At 28.3% G+C, this 24,108-nt stretch overlaps 2 protein-coding genes across 6 annotated transcripts in view; both read left to right on the top strand.

The window, feature by feature from the left end:
• Positions 1-1,349, top strand: part of LOC107437944 (serine-rich adhesin for platelets) — a 32,179-nt gene extending 30,830 nt beyond the window's left edge. For 3 of the 4 annotated variants that reach the window (XM_071178509.1, XM_043039136.2, XM_043039137.2), the window contains one exon: positions 331-1,349. In XM_071178509.1, coding sequence (XP_071034610.1) covers positions 331-515 — 185 coding nt within the window. In that variant the 3' untranslated portion in view covers positions 516-1,349. The remainder of the gene's footprint in view (positions 1-330) is intronic. The other variant, XM_071178510.1, reaches the window with a different exon arrangement.
• A 7,313-nt stretch (positions 1,350-8,662) lies between these two features.
• On the top strand, positions 8,663-22,759 carry LOC107437945 (dolichyl-diphosphooligosaccharide--protein glycosyltransferase subunit KCP2). 2 transcript variants are annotated; one of them, XM_016050095.3, is made up of 5 exons: positions 8,663-8,838; positions 9,739-9,893; positions 11,396-11,459; positions 13,308-13,374; positions 22,589-22,759. In XM_016050095.3, the coding sequence occupies exons 1-5, from the start codon at positions 8,835-8,837 to the stop codon at positions 22,701-22,703; spliced, it is 405 nt and encodes a 134-aa protein (XP_015905581.1). In that variant the 5' UTR covers positions 8,663-8,834; the 3' UTR covers positions 22,704-22,759. The 2 variants fall into 2 exon arrangements, with proteins under 2 accessions (XP_015905581.1, XP_042895069.1); XM_043039135.1 differs by lacking the exon at positions 8,663-8,838 and adding an exon at positions 9,057-9,105.
• Positions 22,760-24,108: the final 1,349 nt, after the last annotated feature.

Here is a 24,108-nt window from a genome sequence, read left to right as displayed (position 1 = left end):
AACTATTTCAAGTAATGGTGTTGGGTCAATATTTAATGATGAATTAGTCTATGGTCGACGAAGGAAGGGAAATAATAGAAAGAAATAACTACCCAATTCAAAATCGCTATTTCTTGTTTCCTTAGCAGCAGACGGTCTTAGACTTTGCGATGAGAGAAGTTATTTATATAGACAGGCTATAGACTTAACTGTATATTTCGCCCATTTATTTTATTTGAAATAAATAATACCATATAACTGACTAACTGATGGTTCACGTTTCTTGCAAGTCAATACACGTTGACCTTAACATAAATTAAAATATTACATATTTTTTTTCTTCTCTTGCAGGTGATGTTCCAGAAAACACTGCTTCAGCAAACGCTACTTTAGGTTCAGCTTCAGCAAGCTCTGCTTCAGCTTCAGCAAACTCTGATTCAGCAAACTCTGCTTCAGCAAGCGCTGCTTCGGCTTCATCAAACTCTGATTCAGCAAATGCTGCTTCAGCTTCAGCAAACTCTGCGACAGTCAACTGAGCGATAGAAGCTCTTGACTGTAGTTGATGAAATTCTGGCGAAAAAAAAGACAAAAAATTAGCTACCTCTGCCTGGTATATCATTTGATTGTTACCAAGTTGTTTCCACACAAGACGTTGGCCAGATGCAACATATCAGCGAGATTGAAGGAAGTGAAAACACCGCGGAGATGATAGATCGATATGTATTGTAGTTTGAACTCGGCCTCATAACTTATGATAAACTTTTATACTGCAATAAATTTATGTAAATAGTGAAATATTTCAGTTTCTGCCATTATGAGATTTTATTTGAATATAAGTTTTCTTTAACCATTTTCAGACATTAAAAATATAGTTACAGAGGTAGTTAAACAAGCAACGTTATTCTGTCTTTATGTTGAATAATTTTTATGTGTTTACGTATCACTCGTTGTGATATTCAATCTATTATATTAACTTTAAATATCAAGTTCTAATAAGTAAAACACAAAAGTCACATTACATGTGTTTTCTATCGTTTCTATCATCAAAATAGGCCGTTCTTAACCCTTTGAAGCAAAATTTTTACTAAACATATTTTTCATACTCTTTTCGCTATTTTGTAATAATTTAGGTGTGAAAAATATTATATTTAATAATTTATGATTAGGAAATATAGCATGAAACACCGGTACCTTTTTCTGAGTTAAAGATAAATTCTTCCACACACGGCTCACTTCCAAACAATAATTGTTCAAATTTGCACTTATTTATATCTAAGAAAAACAACTATTCATCATTGAAATGTCTTTAATTTACAAAATCAATTATTGATAAATTTTTGAATATGAATAAAAAAATTGTTTTAGAACAACTTTCCTTGGATTTTTTATTTTAGTTCAAATATAATTCCGATAATCTAACAGATTTTTAGTAACTATTAAACTGTTTTTTCATAATTTAAAATACCAAAAAATATTTTTACTTATAATTAGAGAATCCGAAAATAATTTATAAAAGAAACAGCGGTTAAAGACAAAGAATTAAATATGCTGTCGAAGTTTTAAGATTGAATTTTACTAAATCCGAATGAACCAAATTTAGCCAAATTTTCCCTTGTATTTATAATTATTGAACTCGATCTTATTTTTACAGATTAAAAATCCATTCTGATAACCAAATTAGATTTGCTTGCCCGTACAGCATTAAACCTATTTATAGTCATCTATACTCTTCTAAAATATAGTATTATGTATTGGTAATGTAGTTTATTTGACTCCTTAAAGTTAAGTTTTCTGGAATCTTTGAAAAAATTAAAAAGTAGATAGAAGACTATCTTTTCGTCAATTTGATTTAGCATTAATAATACATTTGTGATTTCCTCAAAAAATAATAATTTAAAAGGAATGTATATTCAAACTGGTATTTTATGGTATGACAAAAAGGTGTAGTTGAAAACAAATGTATTTTTTTCTACTTTATTTCAATTTTCAATACCACATGTCGAATATTTAGAATATTTTTAGAATATTTTGAATACATTTAGAATATCAAATATTTGTCGAATATATTGATCATTGTAAGAAATCAATCTAGGATTCATAAAAGAATCTAGGATGATATAAAATCAGATTGATAATTATTTACAACTTTTTACATTTTGTCGAAGGCGGTCTCTATAATTTAGAATCCATTGCAAACCAAGAGCGTTGTATCGCTGACCCTGTGACTAAACGTTATCTCAACTTGTTCTTTTAAATACATAATTAAAATAATTAATTTTTTTTAAAAATGCCTTTATCGATAATAAAAAAAATTCAAGATATGAATTTTTTGTACACACAATCGAACACAAAAACAGTCACAGTCGCACAATGAATAGTAAATCATTAAAACTCCTATCTTAAAGTTTTGAAATTAGCCAGTCAAATAATGTGAAATTTAAATTTAAGAAAGAAAAACATTTTAAAACGTCATACACTGTTTTCGTTATTGGAATAAGAAATGTGGTGTGCATTATAGAACTAAAATATATCCAAAATATGCATTTAATTAGCAAACTTTTGTGAAAGATATTTACAAAAGTCCTTTAAGAAAAGGGTAAAATTGTCTTGAGGAGATTTAAAGATGTAGAAAAATGATTTCGATATTTTTAGTTAATATTTAACGAAATCTACATTTATTTCATATGGTTAGTGAACAAAAACTGCATAAAAATACATGTATAATTGTTTATATCTGTCTAATAAATGAAAGCAAATAAATTATACAACGTTATAAAATTTAATTTAAAAAATAATTAAGATGTAACACTGAATTTCATTTAAATGAGGGTAGTAATGCGAAAATTACCAAGCATTTCAAACTTATCAATGTAATAATTAATTTATGTAGTTTATATTAATAGTACGTATGTAAGTGTTTAGTTTGCGTCGCGTTAGAGCTGCTCAATGGGCTATTGGCGACGATCTGAGAAACATCTCCGAGGATGAGCCAAAGAAATTCCATCACAATTTTGATCTTCTGCAGAAGGAATGGCTTCCTCACTTTGGTAGCCTGCACGTTAAGTTCACTTTACAATATAACAGATTAACGAAGACAGATACCAAGCACCCTCAGTCCCTACGCAGGCTTATCAAAGTGCTCATCCACCAGCTTACTGACCGCAGCCAGTGATGCTTAACTTCGGTGCTCTACTCGGTTCATATCAGTTCATATTAGTATGTAGTATATATTATTAATGTGTGTAATTTATATTAACAATTAACTTATGTAATAATTTATGAATATAATAATTAGTTTATCTATAACTGTTTCGCAAGTATGAAAGTAACTTTAAAGGCAAACAAAGTAAATTATTTAAGAAAAATTCGCTATAAATTGCCCTCTACTGTTCAAAAAAAAATTTTTAAGATTTCATGTAAAAATAAAAGCTTACTTTATCTGTAGTCTATAATATAATGTAAGTTTATATTAAATCGATAAATCTGGTTAGTATGTCTAATAACTAATCATTTTTAATAATAGCAGAAAAAAATGATCAAGTAATTTTCCTAGTGCTTAACTTAACAAAATAAAGTTATTTTAGGTTTAATTATTTTTGTAAAATACCAAAAATATTTAGGTAATAAAGGATTTGAGAAAATGTACCATGTGTCTTTGTAAAATGTATCAATCTTATTAATCTGATCACTACTATTAATCAGTTTTGGAGTTTATATGGCAATCTCAAACATTTTCAAGTGTAAGTACAGTTAAAAACGTTTTTTCTGTTCCAGTTGTAGTGACATTCCATAGACTAACTTAATAATCAAACCAAAGATTGATTATATGGCTATTTTTTAGTTGTTAGTGTGGTTTTATGTGTAAAAAAGTGCCTTTTTTAACTAATTATTCTTGTATATACGCATCTTAAATTGTTAGCTAGACAAATGAAGTATTGTTTCGTATTTTTACATCAAATATATTTTTCGTTATATACTTCTACATCGAAAATGATATCAAACATGAATAAAGAGATCTAATAATTCATAAGGCATAACAGATACAGAAGGTTTTTACGCATGAAAAATACTTACTATACTTATGATCTTGCTACCTACACAAGTATGGCATTGTTTCCAAGTTTTTTCTTCTTTTTTGAACGTTGCATGTCACATTAAATTTAACTATAGTGAGTTGCAACATTACATTCTACACTCGACTTAATCAAAGATGTTTTAAAAGTATTTCTGTACTAAATAATTCATGCACATACAATATCATATAATCACATACAGTGCCTTGCTTTATCAATTTTCAATGGAAATATAAAATCTTTATTTTCAGCAGATTCAGACCCAAACCTGTTACAAACAATTATTAAATAAAAACATAAAAGAAATTAATTGTACTACATGCCTTAGAGTTATAAGCATCTTTAACTTTAAAACAAAATTGTATCATTGAATTGCTCATGCAGCTCTTTACCTATCTCAGCGTAAATAATTCTTCGCTAAGGATGGTATTAGTAACCGATCTATACACACATCGAAACTATATGTGCCGTTACATATGTATTGAACAAGACATTGACACATGAGATATTGAAATTATTGGATTTACAGATAAAAATTGATGGAAACTGTCGAAACTTAATTAAGTGTGATTGATTGTGTTACAAATTTCAATCGTCATCTGCTACAAGCAACATTTTCTGACAAATTAGCTTGATAGTACAGCAAATATCAATGAGTGATACACACATATTGAACGAGATATTGAAACAATCACCAAAAAAAAATTTTGATTTTTTTTCCGACTAGCTAGTGTATGTTAATATTAATTTAGCTTGGTACTAATTTAGGGGAAATTTCTGTATCGTGATCCGTGGCAGAATAAACGCCAAGTCTTGGAAACTTCCGGGCAGTGGCCCGTGAGAAACTAAAAAAAAATATCACAGAAAGGGACCAACTCGAAAGGTATAACTCGTAGCTACCCTCGGGCAAACATCTACATGTTTTTTTTAAAAAAATTTGCGAGTTTAAAATCGATTTGGTATTTTGGTGATTGTAGTTGGCGTGACAGATCACGATACGGAAATATCCCCCTAATTTACCATGCTAGTTTCAACCATTCATTGACTCCTAACCAGCAGTATTACCATAATATCGACAAAAAAATATACATTGTTAATCAAAATTGCAACCGCTATTCGTAAAATCAAAATTTAACCTAAGAGCTGCACTGGATGACAATAAAAATTTCAGCGTTGCCTGACCACTATATGTAGAATTTAATGCCTTATTTTGAAAAAATAAATAAATATATCGTTAATCGAAATTTTTACCATTGTCTGGCTAGCTTGAGGGCTAAATAAGCAAACTGGCGCTCTATGCATGTGAGATGTATTTAGACATTCGATGCTATCTGTACGAACTATCGTATCACGCATGCGCAAACGAATCGGGACTTTCCCTCTTCCCACTCGGGAAGTTTCAGTTCCGATTCCTCACCAGCTAGTGTTGCGTTAAGACGTATTTTCTTTATTCTAAATTTCAAATGAGGTAAATTCTTAATAAATTGTGCTTGTTAAATATAAGAGTGTTTATTCCTAAAACCCGAAGCTACGAAACAGCAGGCAGGCGATGAGATGGTGAATTACACTACATAAATGCGGAAAATCATCGATTGGAAAAAGTTTCGCTTCAAAACGAAACTAATTTCGGATTAGGGTTGCAAATACCTGAAGATCGGTAAAATGTTTGTTCTTGAAGACTGCTCCAGGTGGGACAATTTATTTATTTCTCCAAATGGAAGACATGATCTTTAAACTAATTTAACAAAATAAATAGTTAATATCAGTGCTTCAGCCGAAAGACGAAACCAGAAACAAAAGTAACGTTACTGGTGAAAATTTCGAGAAATTTGATAATTGTCAAGAAATTTTCGAATCATTTTCGGAGTAGTTTGAAGCTTTCTTTGATATGCAAAATGTTCCGAGTGAAAAACGAGTGAAAACTTTGATTTCCAGCATATCAACTAAATTGTATAATTTGTTAAAAAAAAAAAAAATTTGACACCCTACGTTCCAGCTGAATCTGATTTTAAATTTAAAAAACAAAAACACACTCTCAAAGATCATCTCCACCCAAAACCATTAATTATTTCTAGCCGACATATTTTCCTTAATCAGAAACAACTTGAAGGAGAAAACAATAATTCTTATTTAGTAGAACTTCGTTCATTTAGCAATAGAATGCAATTATGAACATGAACTGCTTAACACAATGCTGCATGATGCTTTTGTGAGCTGTCTCCGCAATCGTGCCTTATTAAACAGGCTTTTCGAAGAGGATCATATTGATCTTGAGAGCACAATTAAAACTGCTTGAGTTAAGGGAAGATACCAAACCGGTTTCTTGCAAATTCGGCTAGTTCCCTCCGCGCTAAAGCAGAGAGTCAATCAGGAAATTGAAATACTCGAAAAAGAAGGAACAGCACACTGGCAACGAAGAACGATTGATTTTGAAAACAAACATATCCGATTGGGCCACATCCATAGTTCCGATTGTCAAACAAAACGGATCTATTAGGGTATGTGCTGATTACTCAGTAACTGTAAATAAACGTTTAAAGGTACAAAAATACCCGCTCCTCCGAACTAAAGATATTCCTGCATTACTTAGTGACGGGAGGGTATTTTCTAAAGTTGATTTCAGCCAAGCTTATTTGCAAATGAAGGTTGAAAAAGAAAGTCAGAAACTGTCAACCCTAAATACAGAAAAAGGTCCTTATACTCCAAAAAGATTAATGTACGGAATTAATACAGCTTCATCCATTAGGCAAAAATACATCGAAAGTTTATTTCGTGGAGTAGAAGGAGTCTATGTATTTTCTGATGACCTCAGGTTAATGTGTATGAACTATCCATCAAGCAAGCAAATCGAGACTTTTCCTCTTCCTATTCTGGAAGTTTCAGTTCAGATTCCTCACCAGCTAGTGTTACGTTAAGACGCATCTTCTGTATTCTAAATTTTAAATGTTGAAAATTATAAATAAATTGTGCTTGTTAAAGAGTGTTTATCCCTAAAATCCCATGCTAAGAACAATTGTTTTCTAGACAAGTTACAATGGTTTTCTAAATATTGTAAGTAGATTTTATAACTATTTTACCGCCAATTATGTTTTTTTCTCCACTTTCTGATGTAACCTGACTGACAGGCACAAAACTGAAACTAAGAAAACAAAATAAAGATTCTAAAAACTGTATTTTCCAAGTAGGCTAAAAAAAAATATTAAAAAAAACTTTATTAGTTTTCTTATTCTAAGCCGATCACTTTCTCTCTCCTTTTTTGTCAACTTGAAAAATATAATTTTTAAAATTTTTGTTCCATTGTTTAATAACTCAAATAATATTATATTCCATGTTAATATTTAAAAGAATATAGTAGGAGACGAAAAAAATAAAAACATTTTTAAAAATCTTCGTCGTTTTTATATGTATGTGCACACTTTTTTTATTCAGTGCTTCAAAAACTATAGTTTTAGCTAATCTTCAAGACGTTAAAACATTTAGATTGTGATAAATAACTTTTTTTTTAAAAAATAGACGTGACATGAGCAATGTTAACTTTTTTTTATTGTTTTTGCAAACATTGTTCAAATAAATTGAAAGTAATTTATTAAAAAAAACTTATGTATCCGTTTTTGCATCTGATGATGAAGATTTTGTTATTTTCAGTGGCATTAATGTGTCCCAAATTTTGCAATTCGCTTTTAAAATATTTTTGAGGGAGATTCGGCATCATTGTTCTGGGAGCTGTTCCCTATAATGTCCAAAATTATTTTTCAAAATTTCATGGCACCCCTTGATGGCAGAAACCTTCCAGTACGGCAACATGCGCTGCAGATAATTTTTCATTCAAGTTATCATTTTAAAAAGGAAACAAAGAAATATGGTGAGATTGCTGAGATTTCTTTTCAAAGCAAACTTGTTTCGAATAAAAATTTAAATGCTCAACACCGTAGAGAGAACACCGGAGAGAACAAAAAAACAGTTTTTTTTTCTTCTTTTACTAGATGATGGGCCTGATTGTTAAGGGATTTATTCCTTTTTTTGCATAATTGTATAAAATTTATCGTCTTGAATTTAAACAAAGTTATGGAAAATAGTTAAGGTTCTTATATTTTCAAATTTTGCCTTTGTCTATCTGCGTTGAGATCACAGACATTATTTGGATTTATGAAAATACTGCAGCAGATTCACTCCATATATTCTGCTAAATGAGGGAAGCACAGCTGAGAGTAATTGAAGATTCAGCAATCAGCCATTAATTCTCCATCTCTCGATAAAAAAATAATAATAATAACAAAACCTTTCTCATTGTTTAAATAAATCGCCGCAAGGTAGCGGTAACTACAGTAAAGAGCCATTTACACTGCATGCAGAATATTTGCGTATGCGAACGAGAACCTGATGGGTAAAACACATTTACCTACAAAAGAACTTGCCAATCAGGTAATCGTTTGAATCTCCAAATTCACACCTCTGCTCTGTTTCAAGGAAATAAACCTGAAATAGGTGAAAAATACTTTACTTGGAACAATTTACCACTCAGGTTCCCTGATTCTCTTGACAGCTGTCAGAGGTGCGGCTACCGCATTTGTTGAGAATGCTCCCTAACTTTAACAGCTACTTTTTTGCACTTCAACTTTTACTTTGTTTTGCTTATGAGCTTGTGTGACGTTGACTACCGGCTGGTTTATCTTTTTATATATCTAACTTAAGCTGTAATTTTATGATTAAAATGAGATATGTTTTATAAATTTTAAAATTGAACAATAAAATTACTCTTGTTTACTTATTATCTACTTAAGTATGGGTAAGAATACATTCCCGAAAATTACATAACTTGCCTATAAATAGTTTCGTTATTGACAAAGTTTGAATCATATTATATGGAATTACAATTTGTTTTAGTGTCATTGAGAAATAATTTTATTTGCTTACAGTAGTGTGTTGGTCCCGAAAATAAGACGATATAAATTTACTGTTTATAAAAACGCTTACTAAAGCTATTGTAAACTAATTCGTAATAATGTGACATTTAGGGTAATGTTTTTCAGAGGAATATATTTGCCTGAAACAAGTGAATGGACTTACAAACTTTTAATCATATTACCTTAATTTCAAGTATAATATTAAGTGTTTTATCATTGTGGTAACTTTTAAAAGTTTGCTTCCAAAATTAAGTAATTCGTAAATCATAATTTTATAAACCAAACATTTAAAAATTGGTGCAGGGTTTGTTTCATTTTGTTTTTTTTGGTTGATTACTGAAATAAGATGCATAGTAAAGATATAATTATTCGCAGTAATATTTTCATAAAAATATAATATAAACTATTTAAGCAAAGCTAAAATATTTGTATTTATATATATAAATTGTTAGTATGGAATTGTATTAAATTTAATTTCTACCTCTCCAGATATTCCCGATTTCTAATATGCAATTATTTATACAGAAATGACTAATTACCTGTAAAAATTCTATGCGGAGTTAATTTAGCTCTTATCTTGTTGAAAAATTGTCAAGTAATTACTTGTTAAATTGTGAAGATACTTCTGTTATTCATAATTTTATTAGTTAGTGATGATTAACCGTTAGAAAGTACAATAAATTCTTTTTCTTAATTATTTATTCTTCCTGTTGTCTTAAATAATTTTTTATATCTACCTTCTTTGCAAAACTTTTTTAATTATTTATCTTTTATCATTATAGCTATTGCAACTGGTACATCATGTTTATTGTCTACTTCCCTGTTTGTTCTTTTGTTTGCTGGAATGCAAGTTTATCGCTGGAGCCTTGCATCTAGTCAGCTAATGACAGTGTTTGGTGGTTTTCTAGGATCCCTACTATTTATGTTTGCTCTGACAGTATCCTTTGCTTAAATTGTACCTGACTAATTTTTATTAATATTTTAACTTTCTTGAGTACAAAGTCCCATATATGGACACTTTTTAACAATCAAAATAAACAAAGCTCTTTCTGAAAATTCATCTATTGGTTAATTTTTATTAAATAAAGATATTTTGATGTTTACCTTAAAATCCTAATGACTGCAAAGTCTAGATTCCGGACTTGTCGACGATTCCAGATATGAGACCTTCCACTGTGTTTGTTTCAGTTGGGAAAAAGAATTTTGATACATTTAAAATGTTATTACTAAATAATTAATAATTGCATATATACACATACATATAGATAGATAAATATCTCATTAAATTAACTGAAACTTAGTATCAGTATATTTTAAAAACACATAAAAAAACTTTACATTGCTTTAATTCATTACATTATAAACAGCAGATATTTGATAGCATAATTTATATTCACATTATTTTGATGGAGAAAAATATATATAATTAGAAGAATACCGAATAATACTTAGAATCTGAGTTTTACCTATGCAGGGTGTACCCAAATCATCAGCCTTAGTATATGTTTTTGTAATCCATGGAAATATTAAAATTATTTTTATGCATATAATTTATACTTACAGCTTTTTTTTTAATAAGCCCTTCAATTACATTTTTAAACATATTTTGGTAAATTAACTTTAGAAAGTTCGAAAATTTCTTATTTTTGTTACGCAGATTTTCCATTTAGATTAAATATATATGTCACTGTTTTAACATATTTTAAATTTAGAAAAAGTGGTATTTAAAAAATACTTAAACAGAGAAATAAAGTTATTCTTTTATTTAAGGCATAGGGTGAGTTCAGGCCAACCCAGATCCCTGCAGTAGTTAGATCTTTACATAGTGACTGCTAGATTAAGAAGGATTTGACCTTAGAGGTTTTTTATGTCTTTCTGGATAATGTATTTAAGTATTAATGAATCTTAGTAATGTGAGACTGATCAGTTTCCCGTGACACTAAAGACCATATCATGACATTTACTTATTAATTACATCAATATTATTACTTTATTTGTGGCAAATAGTTTTACTGATTATGTGACAGAAATAAGTTCTATTTATGAATCAGATTTAATATATTGATATTTTAGCATTACATATCCAGGGGTCTGTCCAGGCCAAATTTACTACCGTTTAACGGTACCTTCACAAATTCAATTTTAAGTAAAACGGTAGTTTCTCAAATTCAACTTTAGGAAAAACGGTAGTTTCACAAAATACTTTTTCTTAAAACTTTATTTTTGTCTCCCTTAAGAAACGATAAATCTATATTTTTACCATGTTTTTGTGTTGACTTTTTAATATAGTTTTTAATTTTTCGCAAATTATGTCAAAATTTTCACAAAAACCTAGACAGACCCCTGATATCTATTCTTGTGTTGTTCTTCTTTAAAAGATTCTGCTTCAAAATTTTGCTTAGTTAATGATTGTAAGAAAATTTCCTTAATTAAACGTAGGCTATTGGCAACCTTGAAAGTTTAACATTTGGTAAAGGCTTCCAAACTAAACTGTTTCCAGAAGGTAAATACTTAGCTTTTCTTTGTTATATTACATTTAAATACAGTGTGTAAAAAAAAGACCCAATTTTCTATACACTTTTATTTATTTTAAAAAAGCATAGGCTTTTTCAGACTCTTTTCAAAAATATTTAGAAATTTGTTTTCTGGGATTGCAGGATTTGCTTCTGACTTAAAAGTTAAATATTTCGTAACTATTTAAAACTTTGTTTAAATCATTTATTGATTCTCATTTAGAACATCTATAACGTAATATACTAGTGTCTCTTTATTGACTATATTCGCAGTGTATAAAAGCACAAATAATATAGTTCACTGAAACTTTTTGGCATAACAAGTACTGTCTTTCATTGTCAATGTCCCAAGGGTCTTCTGTGTCATACTTCTGATTACCATACATCATTCTTTGTCTCTGCACTAATGATGACACTTATTTCAGAACTGTAAACTACACTATTTGTATTTTTATATTATTTTTTATTGATGTAACGTAAAAGTATTACTGTCTTCAGAATTTATCATTTTATTTCTGAACTGTTTGAAATAGATCTATATTTATTTGGAATTAAAATATTTGTTTGTGTACTTTTAAAGAGTATAACATACATTTTTTATTGTACCTTTACACAACTATGAAACATAAATAAATATCAAATCTTTTGGTACTAAAATGAAGGTAAATTTTTTCCATTTCAAAGCAGTTTTTGTATTTTGACACTAAAAAGAGTACTTCATTCTAGTACTGAAACAGCTGTGTAAGTTTGAACTTTATTTACAGTAGAAAGTTTGTCCTTTTTTATTTCAATAGTATAAATTTTTATATCAGAGAAACAGATTTTCTAAAAAATGTTATATGTATAAAGCATTATGAATGTTAAATTTTTACATCTATTTTTTTTCATATATATATACAGTCAGACCTCGATATAAGGTCATCCGCATATAAGGTCACCCCGCATATAAGGTCACTTTTCCAATGTCCCGGCTCACTGAATAGGAATTCTTTGTTACAAAATATTGGATATATGGTCAAGTTTTAAAAATCGTTATCGCTTATAAGGTCATTTTTATCTGAGACGAGGGAAGCTCTTTTCTAACAAAAGCCTATTTAACTTCCTTACAAGGCAATTACCCCTCTCGAGTTCTAGGAAAATGTTGCAGCCAACAAACAAGCTACAATTTCTGAAATTGTTTCACAAGTTGTGGACAGTGAGGACAATGACAGTGATCCTGAGACTGTAGCTATAACCCATGCGGACATTTCCAATGCAATAAATGTGTTACGAAATTTTTTTACAAATCATGAGGGAGCTGAGTAACATTTTGAGAAGTTACAAAATCTAGAAAACATTGTTCAAAAAGAGAAACCAAAAATAAAACAGACCTGCATAAATGATTATTTTAAATAAGGTAAGATGTAATGTATGTAACATATGTGCACTTTGAGAAAATTTGTAAACAGCTTTATTGTAAACTAATTTTTTTTTTAAATCTCACTTTCTTTAATTCTTTACTAATTCTGTTAAAATTTATTGACTTAAACATTTAATTTATGGCTGATCGTTTTCGTTTGTATTAACATTTTTAAAAAGTCTTAATGTGTACTATTTCCGAACTGCTAATGAATCGATTAAAAGGTCACCCCGCTTATAAGGTCACTTTTGCGATGTCCCTTAGGGAGACCTTATATCGAGGTCTGACTGTATATATGTAATATGCATGCAGTTACTGTTATGCTATAACTTTTTTTTTGTATCTATGCTGTAAACTAACTTTTTATACATGTATGCTGTACAGTTTTTATATATATGCTTAACTTTTATAATCTCATATTTATTTACTTTTATTATAGTACTGATAAGTGTCTTAGTTGCTCTCTTTGCATGCGGTCTCATTCACAGAGTTTGTATCACGACTTGGTAAGTAAATTTTCCCTTCATAAACATTTCATAATCTTTTCATGTATACTTAAATAAATGCTAAAAATGTGTTTTTAAAATTTCATTAAACTATGTGATTTTTTATATATATTTATACATGAGTAAATCTGAAATAACTTGCTAAATTCAAAAGTTACAATAAATCCATTATATATTAAAGCTATAATGAAAAGTAAAAACTCCAAAAATTTTATCTTTTAATGTATATATTTTGAACAGTATCTTCCATACAGGGCATATTGAATGCAACTTTTATTTGCTCATACTATTCTTAAATGACCTATTATCTGAGCTTTAACAAAATGTTGCTAATTTCCAAAAAGAGTATTAATATTTTATTTTCATAATTTTTTTTTTGTAGTTTATTACGGGGTTAAAATATATAATTTAATATAATTTGGTTAAGGAAAATATTAAGGTAAAAAAGAAAAGTAATTATTTAGTAAGAACCTTTCTTTCCCCCCTTTTTTTTATATAAGAACTATCTTTGCAAAGTTTAGTATAGTATTTCTTCTCTAAGATTTTTGTAAATGTTATCTCTTAATATTTGACATAATAAGAGTTAATTTTACATATTTAGGATTTCAATGATATAGTATTTTTATTCTTAGTGATTTGGTTAGGTTCATTAGTACTCTGTCTGACCTTTAGTACTCTGTTTTGACACTAATGTATTAATGAGCAAAAAAATGAAATGAACATTGTGGATTGGTGTTTGAATGTTTAACTATTTTAGTTCTAAATTTTTGTATTCAGTTTCTCATTTAATACAATGATGTACAATTTAGTCACAAAAGTTAGTATGTATCTGCATTGTTTATCTATGAGGACTGCATTATCTCCTTACATGGAAATTTTATTTCTATGTAAATATTTATTATTATTAGAAATGCTGGAAGCATTCAGAAATTGTATGAATTATTTTAATGCTGTGTTTGTAGAGATAGTATTTTTTGCGTAAAAGTTAAATGTTTGACCCTTTTTATTTATATTTGCTAATGCCCTCTCAAAATATTTTAACCATTTTTAATGAAATTTCCTATAAATAACGTTGATTTACGGAGAGAGTGGGGGCTAATAGAACAATATTTTTTAGATTTTGAATAATTTGTAATTAAAATCAACCAATTCCTGCTCTTATTTTTTGTGTATAACTATTGGCTTTTAGAAATTAATTGAATACAACTAAAAATAAATTGAAAGAAATATTATTTGTAATTTTTTAAATAAAAGATATGTGTTATTGTAATTGTCTCATTAGCCCCCAAGGTTGGGATCTATTGGAACTTAATGTGGGTCTAATGGGATACACAGACAGTGAAAAAAAAACATAGATAAAGACTGTTAGTTATTTAAAAATTGTATTTTAACAAAAAAAATTTTACTTATTTTATTCCAAACGCAATGTAAAAAAAACATTTAGTAGAACAAATTATTTCATTTTTAAGTTGGAGAAATTAAATTTGAAAGATAATAAAGTTGATGACCGGATAGTTTTCTAATGAATTTTTAGTTGAGGTAATTTCATTACAATGTCTTTAATTTCAGTCCAGTATTTTTCTTCTCTATCAGAATAGACAAATTTGTTAGAATCGCATCTTTTCCTTAAGTAACTCAGATACAGTTATTGAATTTCATGGTAGATTTCAACTACGACTGCCACATAATTCGATATAGTATGCTTCCCTTCAAATTTAACTTACACAAAGTCATTTTCAGATATTTGCTCTATATGAACATTTTCATCATAATCTCCTATTCTTTCTGAAAAATCTTCTTCATGTGACGAATCATGCAGTTAAACTACTTTCTGAAAAAGAAAAAAGTTTACTTTTCTTTGAAGTCAATTTAGGCTTCTTTGGGCTGTTTTCCTTTGTTGTATTATTACCTGCAACTTCAGGGGTTTTTATCAACAAAAATAAAAAAAAATTTCTACCATGGTAAGCTTTTGGAAATGAGCGAACTGAAACTGGTGTTACTGGTACAGAGAATGATGCATCTTATGCATGCTTGTCAAACTATTGTCATTGGTAGAGAGCTTTGAATCATCAATACCTTGAGTATTGACTTCATTTATTACTGCTGGAGTAGGTTGAATCATGTGGGGTGAAAATTTTTCTCATCAGGGGGCTTTTGAATTAAAATTACAGCATATTCTTCTAAACTGGTGTCTGTGTGCATAACTGCCAACTGTCCAGAATTTTTCGGATTTGTTCCTAATTTTTAAATCGAATCTAAAAATCTGATATTTTTATAAAAATTCAAAATTTTCGTAAAATTGCAGTATTTTTGCTTTTAAACCGATCCCTTGTTCTGATCGCCTCAATCGTGTTTCCTGTGATTATTGTGTTGAAGTAATTTTTAGTTGTGTTTTATTGGAAAATACTATTCCAATAGCTGTTGCTGATCATTTCACTAAATTGAATCTTAAACAACTATTATTTTTTAAAAAATGTTTTGTAGTTATAAACATTTGCATCAGAAATATTCGTTTATGATGTAGTATGTAGTTTAATATTTACCTGTGTTTTATAATTTGGAGAATAATAATTATATATTAATAGGTAATGTTTGTTTTTTAACTATTATACCAGTATTCCTAATTGTAAAATATTAATATTATAAATTTTCCACAAAAGATAGCGTTTATAATATTTTTTGACTAATTTACATGAGGTATTTAAATATATTATGTCTATTAATGTTATTATTTAATAGTTAAATTTTTGTCTTACTCTCGTAATTGGTGCGTATAATTTTGTCGCATATAATGTTCCTAATTTTTGCTTCCTAAGGTTGGCAGCTATGCTGTGTGTAATTCAGTTTCGCATTTAGGGTTACATATTGAAAGAACAGGGTTTTGGGCTAACAAAGATTTAAATTGCTTAAACACTTGCATCCCTTTCTTCAATGCCAAATTTATTTATTTTTTTTTTTAACAGATCACTAAATGCTCTACCTATCATAGAATAGTTTGGAATGAATTTTCTGTACCAGTTAATTCCAAAAAACTATGTTTTTTTTTTTTCCTTCAAATTTGTCGGCTCTGGATAGTTAAGAACTGCTTTGGTTTTTAAAGTAGATGGAAATATTTTTCCATCCTCTATCACATGATCTAAAAATTCAATGCGCTTCTTCAAGAAATTGGACTTTTTAAAATTATATATCAAGTCCATATTCACTAGCAATATTCAAAACCAGATCATGTTGTTCATTGCCTTTAAGGGAGGAAGGCAAAATAATTGTCACCTAAATACGGTAAAACTATACCCTCATTAATCAAAGTTTGGAAACCAAACGGAACCTTAGGCAATTGATATTACCCTTTATGTGTCACAAATAAAGTGTATTTCATACTATCTTGACATGTAGGAATCCATATTTAAGATCAACTGTACTGAAAATGTTGGAGCTTTGTAGTCTATCGAAAATGTCTTCAATTAATGGGAGGGGGAATCTACCCTTCACAATCACTTTATTTAATTTTCTGTGATCTATGGGCACACAAGATCCTTTTTTTTTAACAATTACAATGGGACTACAATGTTCTGAAGAACTGGGCTCCGCTATCCCTTGTTTTGACCAGGGATGAGATTTTTCCGCTTTTTAGCGGATCTCTCCTTTTATCGCTTTTGCCTCTCGAATTTCAGCCTTTTTATCAAAAACTNCTAAAAATTTCACTTTTTTTTATAAGTATTCCGCTTTTTCAGAAAATTCACCGATTTTCAAAGAGAAATAGAAAATTTAAACTACATAGCTACCAATCCTTTCTCATTTTTATTTATTTTAGCTATTTTCTCCCCTTTTACACGCAGCAGATAATTTTTTCTGAATTTTTTACCCCGCCCTCCAGATAGATCTGATTTTCGTAGTTCAAACGACGCTGCTTCTGACAAGCCTTTTAGAGGTCCCAAGCCAGGAATCTGCTAATATCTCGATTCTTATTCACGCGATTTTAATATCAAACATAGCTTTTCATATTTTCGTGTTGCGATTCTTATTCACGCGATTTGAATATTGTACGTTGCGATTCTTATTTATGAGATTTAAAAATCTGATATTGTGATTCATATTTACGCCTTTTTAAAAACCTATGTAGCGATTCGTATTCACGCAAGTTTAAAATTCAATGTCTTGATTTGCTCATGCGGTTTATAATATCAAACATTGATTTTCGTATTTATACGTGATTTTAAAATAAGGCATTGGGATTCGCATTCACGCATTCTAAAAATTATGCATCATAATTCTTATTTATGCAATCTAAAAATTACGCATCATGATTCGTATTTACGCGATCTAAAAATTATGAATCGTGATTTGTATTTACGCGTTTTAAAAATTCTATATCCCAGTTTGTATTTTCTCATTTTCAAAATCGTATATCTAGTTTCATATTCATGTGATTTCAAAATCCATAATTGTTATTCATATTCACGCAATTTTAAGATCAACTATCGCGATTCTTGTAAGAAGTAAATTTTTTTTAAAATTAGTTACTATAAAGGTGACTGTTTTTCTAACGACGATTATTAGTATATGTAAGTGTTACAACATCAGAGAAACTGGAAGGGAATATATTCAAAACTTACATTCTGTGCTTGCAAAGAAGAAAAAATAGGATTTGTCACAAGATGTTTGAAGATGGACTAACGACTAAATATAGCAAACATAAAAGATATAGCAAACAAAAGCAATCACTTAAAAAGGGATTTAATTAAAAAAAAATTTTTGGGGAAAAAGAGTTAATTAACTCATCATCAAAATTTTATTTATAATTGCTGTTATTTATGCTATAAAATGCAAAATTCTTATCAAATAAAAAACAATTATCTAAACAGTTGCTGATTGTCATGTAATTTTTCAAACTAAAATAGCAATTTTTGTATGTTAAGGAGTTACTATATATTTCTACTTCACTGTTATTGATATGTTTCAGAGGGCTCTAGTTAGATTAGACTATAATATGAACATAATGATTCGGTCCATTGTTAAAGTTTTTTTTCCCAATATAATTTAAAAAGTAATATTACTGATATATTTGCTATAAATCACATAACAGTATTTATTAAAAGAAATGAAATATTAATGTATATTCTCAGTAGTTTTAATTTGCTAAACCAGGTAGTTTTTCAAGTAATAATTGTCTCTTATGTGAACTGAGGAAAAATATAATTTCCAGCTTTATTTTTTCAATTGGTAATTTTTATTTTCACTAAATGTTAAGTATCAATGTAATCATTTATATAATAATAGATTAGTACACAATTGTATGTCAACACATTATTTATTATCTTAAACTGTCTGGAATTTATTAAAGGGTTGCGCTTGCGTAAAATTTACTATCGTGGAAATTCAGCTTTTTTGCCTTTTGGCTAATCTCATCCCTGTTTGACCATCCAGCGACTTGAGCTTCAACAGTCTTTTTTTTCTTCGGAAAACAGCAAACTACGTGACTGATGAAAGTGATGTTGTCTTAAGTTTATTTGGCAAATAATATGAATCTTATTGTTGTAACTTATTTTATAAAATATTAGGATCTATGTTAATTTTAACCTCATCAGATGTAGTATCTAAGATCAATTGGTAAAATAGACAAATAGTTTACTTTATCAAAACACTGGATTTTATTTTTATTATACCCTTTTCATTGATAATTGTTTCACAACTTGCATTTAATCATTAAGGCTTATAATAGCATCATAAGTCATCACATCATTTACTACAACACATATTTCAGCAAAATATTTGAAATCATCAATTTCAATATTTTCTTTGAAATATCCTAACAGAGTAACTATTGATTTACCAAATCTGTTTTGAGTAAAATTTAATGGAAATAGTTCTTTAGAGTTTAATTTATTAAAAATTGATCTTCTGATTAAAGAGGCTTTACTTTCTGTGTAAAACATTTCTCAGTTTTGGCTCTACACTAACGTTTAAATTAGCAACATCTGTTTCTGCATTTAATTTTAGGCATTCAGAAGCTTTGTGTCCAAAGGCTTCACATTTAAAACACTTCAAGCCCTTATCTTTATGCATGCAATATTTTGAATTATGATTTTATGAACCACAATTGTAACAAATTTTATTATTAAAAGTTTAAAAGTTTCAGTGCCAGTATTATGCCTTAGCTTTTCATTATTATATTCATATTTACTTTTATTCCTATTTGTAAAATGTTTTCTTACATTAAACTTATCATCATATTTTGTTTCATCTATCATAAGAATTATATTTACTATCTAAGTCATGTTTTGTTTTGATTTTATCGAAAGCACTTTTGTTCTTTGCAGAATCACTTTTAATTATTTCATAAACTTTAAGTTTTTCTTTACATTTGAACTAATTTTTGCAGCTATACCAAACACTTTTGTTTTCATGTTGGTCCTTAATTCCCTTTATTATAGAATGCATAAAAACAGCTTTTTTTTTTCCAAAATTACATGACGGTTTCATCTTTTAATATTCTTGAGCTGATTCAGAATCTTTTATTTTATGTTTACTCAAAAGATCATGCAAATTAGCAAAATTAATTTCAAAAGAAAATTCATCAATCAAAGATTCTTTTAATTTTTGCCATGAATTTTTTTTTAACACAGTTCTGACAAATAAAGAGGCGTTACCGCCAAAAGAACTTTTAGCAAAAATGAATTTTTGTAAATCAGACAAATTAAACAATTTTGGAATATTTTCAAAATGTTCGATCTAATGAACAATATTTTCATGTAATTCTGCATTAAACTTAGCAATAGTACTTTCGATAACAGAATAATAGCAACCTTTTGAAATTCAAAATTTCTGAAAGAATTTCTTTTATCACTTACACAAGGATCAGGATTTTTATTTTCAATATTGCACTGCTTTGAAAAATCACTCTTCTCTTTATTTATCCTATTTTTATTAGCCTGCTTCTAAGTTTTGTTTTCACTTTTGTGATTGTTTATTTCTTCTCCTGACGTTTTGGCGTAGTTCGCAAGCTCTGCAAGTTAGTTTAAATCCATTAACAATGTCAAAACATTCTTAGCTACTTCTGTTTTATTATTTCTTAAATGTGAATTTTTTTTTTCAATATCTTTTAACTTATTTTTAAATTTTTGGCTTTCAATTGGGAAATCAAAACCATTAAAATTTCTTAATCAAATATGAATTTATGCAGAAGTTTTACTTTATCTGTTTTATAATTCCTCAATGCACTGTTTTTTAATATTATTAAGAATCATTTTTAATGAATAAATGTCTACATATCCCTTGCCAAGATGAAATATTTGCACGATATTTATTGACAAGAATCGAATGTTTCATCAGAACATCATTCGCTTACTCACTGTTTGTTGGATGTTGGAATCGAATATATTTTGATGAAAATCAAAAGTCGTTTTAAATAATTTAGTTAATCTAAATCAATTCAATTTCTTCAATATCCCACTGCTGAATTTGTGGGAAGGCAGGAGTGGTCAGGCTTGTAAGAATATGAAAATAATAAATTCGTCCAATTAAAAAAAATTATATTAATATGTAAAAGCATGTACACTTTTCTTTCTCCGTTCCAAACCATCTTCTACTGGTTTTTTTTTTTGTTGTTGTTGTTGTCGTCATGCATGCAGGAGGTGTGTCTAAAAGATAAGTCTTGCTTCTCATAGGGATTAGCTTTTAGCTTTAAGGGACTGGCACCACATACACACTTTTATAGATATATTTATGAATAACAAGGGTAAAAAATAAATATATTTATATACTTTGCAAAGTTTTTAAATTGTTTCAAAATTAACTTTAAAAATGCTTTGCCACTTTGTTTCTTTGCCATTTCTACTGTTCCCGTTAAGTATGATTCAGAATTTTTTATAATGTCATAAAAATACATAATTTTATATTTTCAAAACTTTTTTTTTAAAGCCTTATAAATAGTAATAAAAAATCCTATTTTAATCATTCTTTTATAGTTCTATTTCTATCTAACAACTATCTATGATAGTACTTTTATTAGTTATAAATATGAATCCCCTTCCCATTTTGATGACACATTCTATAGTATTATAAACCTAAAAATAAGCTTTAAAAAACACCAAATACAGTTCGTTTTAAATTATCTTTTTTAAAACGGAATTTTGATTCAACAATTTGATTCAAGTTTTATCCGTAGTTATTGAGTTATTTTTATAAATATAATTTAAACATTTTATGGCATAATTTATTTTTTAAATTTTGAAGATTGCCACCAATGTTCATTTTAAATATAAAATATAGGTTAAATTAATTTTTAGTTCCAGCAATAAACTTTCATTAATATCAAACATATTTTTTTATTTTAAACATTATTTTATTGAATAAAAATTTGTCTGAAATTTGGGTTATTAAAATCTGCTTATATAAACACATTGAAAATTTTATTTTAAATGTACATTTTAGTAAAACGATGGATTTAAATTTTAAGGTATATTTAAATACTAACAACTTTAATGTTCTACTTTTTGTTACACTCTTATGTTTTTTCACACTTTCTATTCTAAATTATCACAACAGAGACATGGAGTTTTGAGCTTTCTTTTATACAACTTATAGAAAGATTTCAGCAATAAACGTAGTTTTAATGCATTGTAATTTTTAAATAGCTTCTTCACTAATTTTACATTTGTAAACTAACATTCAAATTGTATTAAATTAAAAACATTAAAGTTTCTAAATATCTTAACGAATGTTTTTTTTCTCCACCACTCTTAAACTCTCTAAATTAAAATCAAGCATGAAAAGTTTTAATTAGAATTCTGGTGTTTTTTATTATTGTATAAATGACCACCTTATGAAACTAATCTCCAAAATTAAGGTTTTAAGTTACTATATAAGTAATTATTTGTGAGTTTGCATTAGTTCTGTAACTTTTCTGTATTCCAAAATTTTTAAAATAAGGTTTGTAGATACTCAGGAAAGAGTTGTAATAAAAAAAAAAACTATTGAGTTTTTCATTTGCAAACTAACGTAAAAGTCATGCTTATTTCAAATTAAAATTATCATTTTCGAGTTTTTATTTTTACTGGTATTTTGTAATTTTCCTAAAACTTTAGGTCCTTAAAATTTTTCAATCTAGTTGATTCTTATGTATGTAAAATGTAATTAGCCTTAACTGTCAATGGTGTTTTTAAATAACTTATTCATTTATTTAGGTAAAAAATTTACTCATTTCTATTTATTTTAGTTTCATCTTTTCAATGGTGGCATTGTACTATATGAACAGAATATCTACAAAGATTTATGGTAGTTCTGCGCCTCCAGCTGCTGTTGTAATACCAGAGAAAAGGAAAAGAAAATAGTTTTGCCAATTTTCTATTTGATGGATTTGTAATAAATACTTTTTTTCTTTTCCCAATAGTATTTATTTCTTTTGCATTTTTATTCCTCTACTTTCCAAATACAGTTCTGTTTAAATTATTTTAGTAATGATTCTGAAATATCTATGAGATACAATAAACTGCTATATCATATGTCATTTCTTTCGATGACATTTTTAGTTTGCTTTTTGACAAAATGTACAAGTTTAAATAGCTATATATAATGAGGTTACTTAAATGTTGCATCTAGCTTCTAGGGCAGTCGGGGGGGGGTGCATCATGCCCAGAAATGTTGTCATACACAGCTGGGGCTATTATGAACTGTTTGCGTCTGAACAGATAGAAAAGTACCCCAAGCCACATACGACATTTACGTGCATCGGTTCCTATATAATTTTAATTCTGTTAATGTGCTTTAACTCCCTCAGAAGTTTGTCGAACCATTTACAGGTTTACAGGACCTCTTGTAATATATAATGCTTTTAAATTTGTACATTACAGCAAAAGTTAGACTAAAAATTTCACTTTTAAAATACTCTGTAGCCTTAGGAGAAAACATTTTTTCAGAATTGAACTCACTATGCCTTAATTAGGCATGATAAAGTAAGTATTTGTAATAATACAACAAAAAATTTGCTCTCCAGTGTAATACATAATTTAAAAGTGAAAATATCATGTTCAACTATATGGAGCTTTTTTCAGGGAATGCATCTTTTTATCATTGTGCAATAATGATGTATTTCGATAGTCAATATATTTGCTGCATGAATTTTTTTATACCTATACATTTATAATTTGTAGATAGGCCTTTTAATTACAACACTTTAGTAATTTATCAATAATAAAATCTATTACAAGAATGGTTATGCGGTACTATGTTAATTTACTAAGCTGACTAGTTTTTTTTTTAAATTGCTTGGTGTAGAAAGGACTTTTTTTTATGCCTAAGTATGTTTTTATGTTATTCCTGCATTGAGTATTACAATTTCACTATTCCTCATACTTCATTTCATGAGATATTTGTAGCTGTAAAAGCATAAATAATTAGGATTTCTTTCCTCAGGGACGCACATTTGTGTGACGGGTATAGCGCACCCGAGGTTTCCCATGCTGAATCTCGGTGCCTGTGTAGTTTAAAGAGTTTAAATATATTATCTTCAGTAATTCCGTTAGGCTTTGTAAACTATGAGTCCTTAGGACTTCCATATTTCTTGTTCCCTTTTTACCAAAAGCGTGTCCCCTATTTAAAATATAAATTCATCGTTTTATCACATTCAAAAAATTATATTTATTGAAAAATGAAACAAAGAATTTCATATCAAGAAGAGTTATATTTGAACAATTAATGTTCCAATTTAGGATTGATCAAACATCTGCATCAAGGGAA

The sequence above is a fragment of the Parasteatoda tepidariorum genome, chromosome 3 (assembly GCF_043381705.1).
Source record: "Parasteatoda tepidariorum isolate YZ-2023 chromosome 3, CAS_Ptep_4.0, whole genome shotgun sequence".
Lineage (NCBI taxonomy): Eukaryota > Metazoa > Arthropoda > Arachnida > Araneae > Theridiidae > Parasteatoda > Parasteatoda tepidariorum.
Note: the sequence above shows the minus strand (reverse complement) of the source record. Positions and strands in the feature narration are given on the sequence as shown.

Excerpts from the sequence above, each read along its gene's own strand:
- LOC107437945 (XM_043039135.1), top strand. The coding sequence starts at position 9,072 with ATGTTTTTCAGAGGAATATATTTGCCTGAAACAA. Across the intron at positions 11,460-13,307 it reads AACTAAACTGTTTCCAGAAG|TACTGATAAGTGTCTTAGTT; the intron begins GTAAATACTTAG and ends CTTTTATTATAG. Across the intron at positions 13,375-22,588 it reads AGAGTTTGTATCACGACTTG|TTTCATCTTTTCAATGGTGG; the intron begins GTAAGTAAATTT and ends TATTTATTTTAG.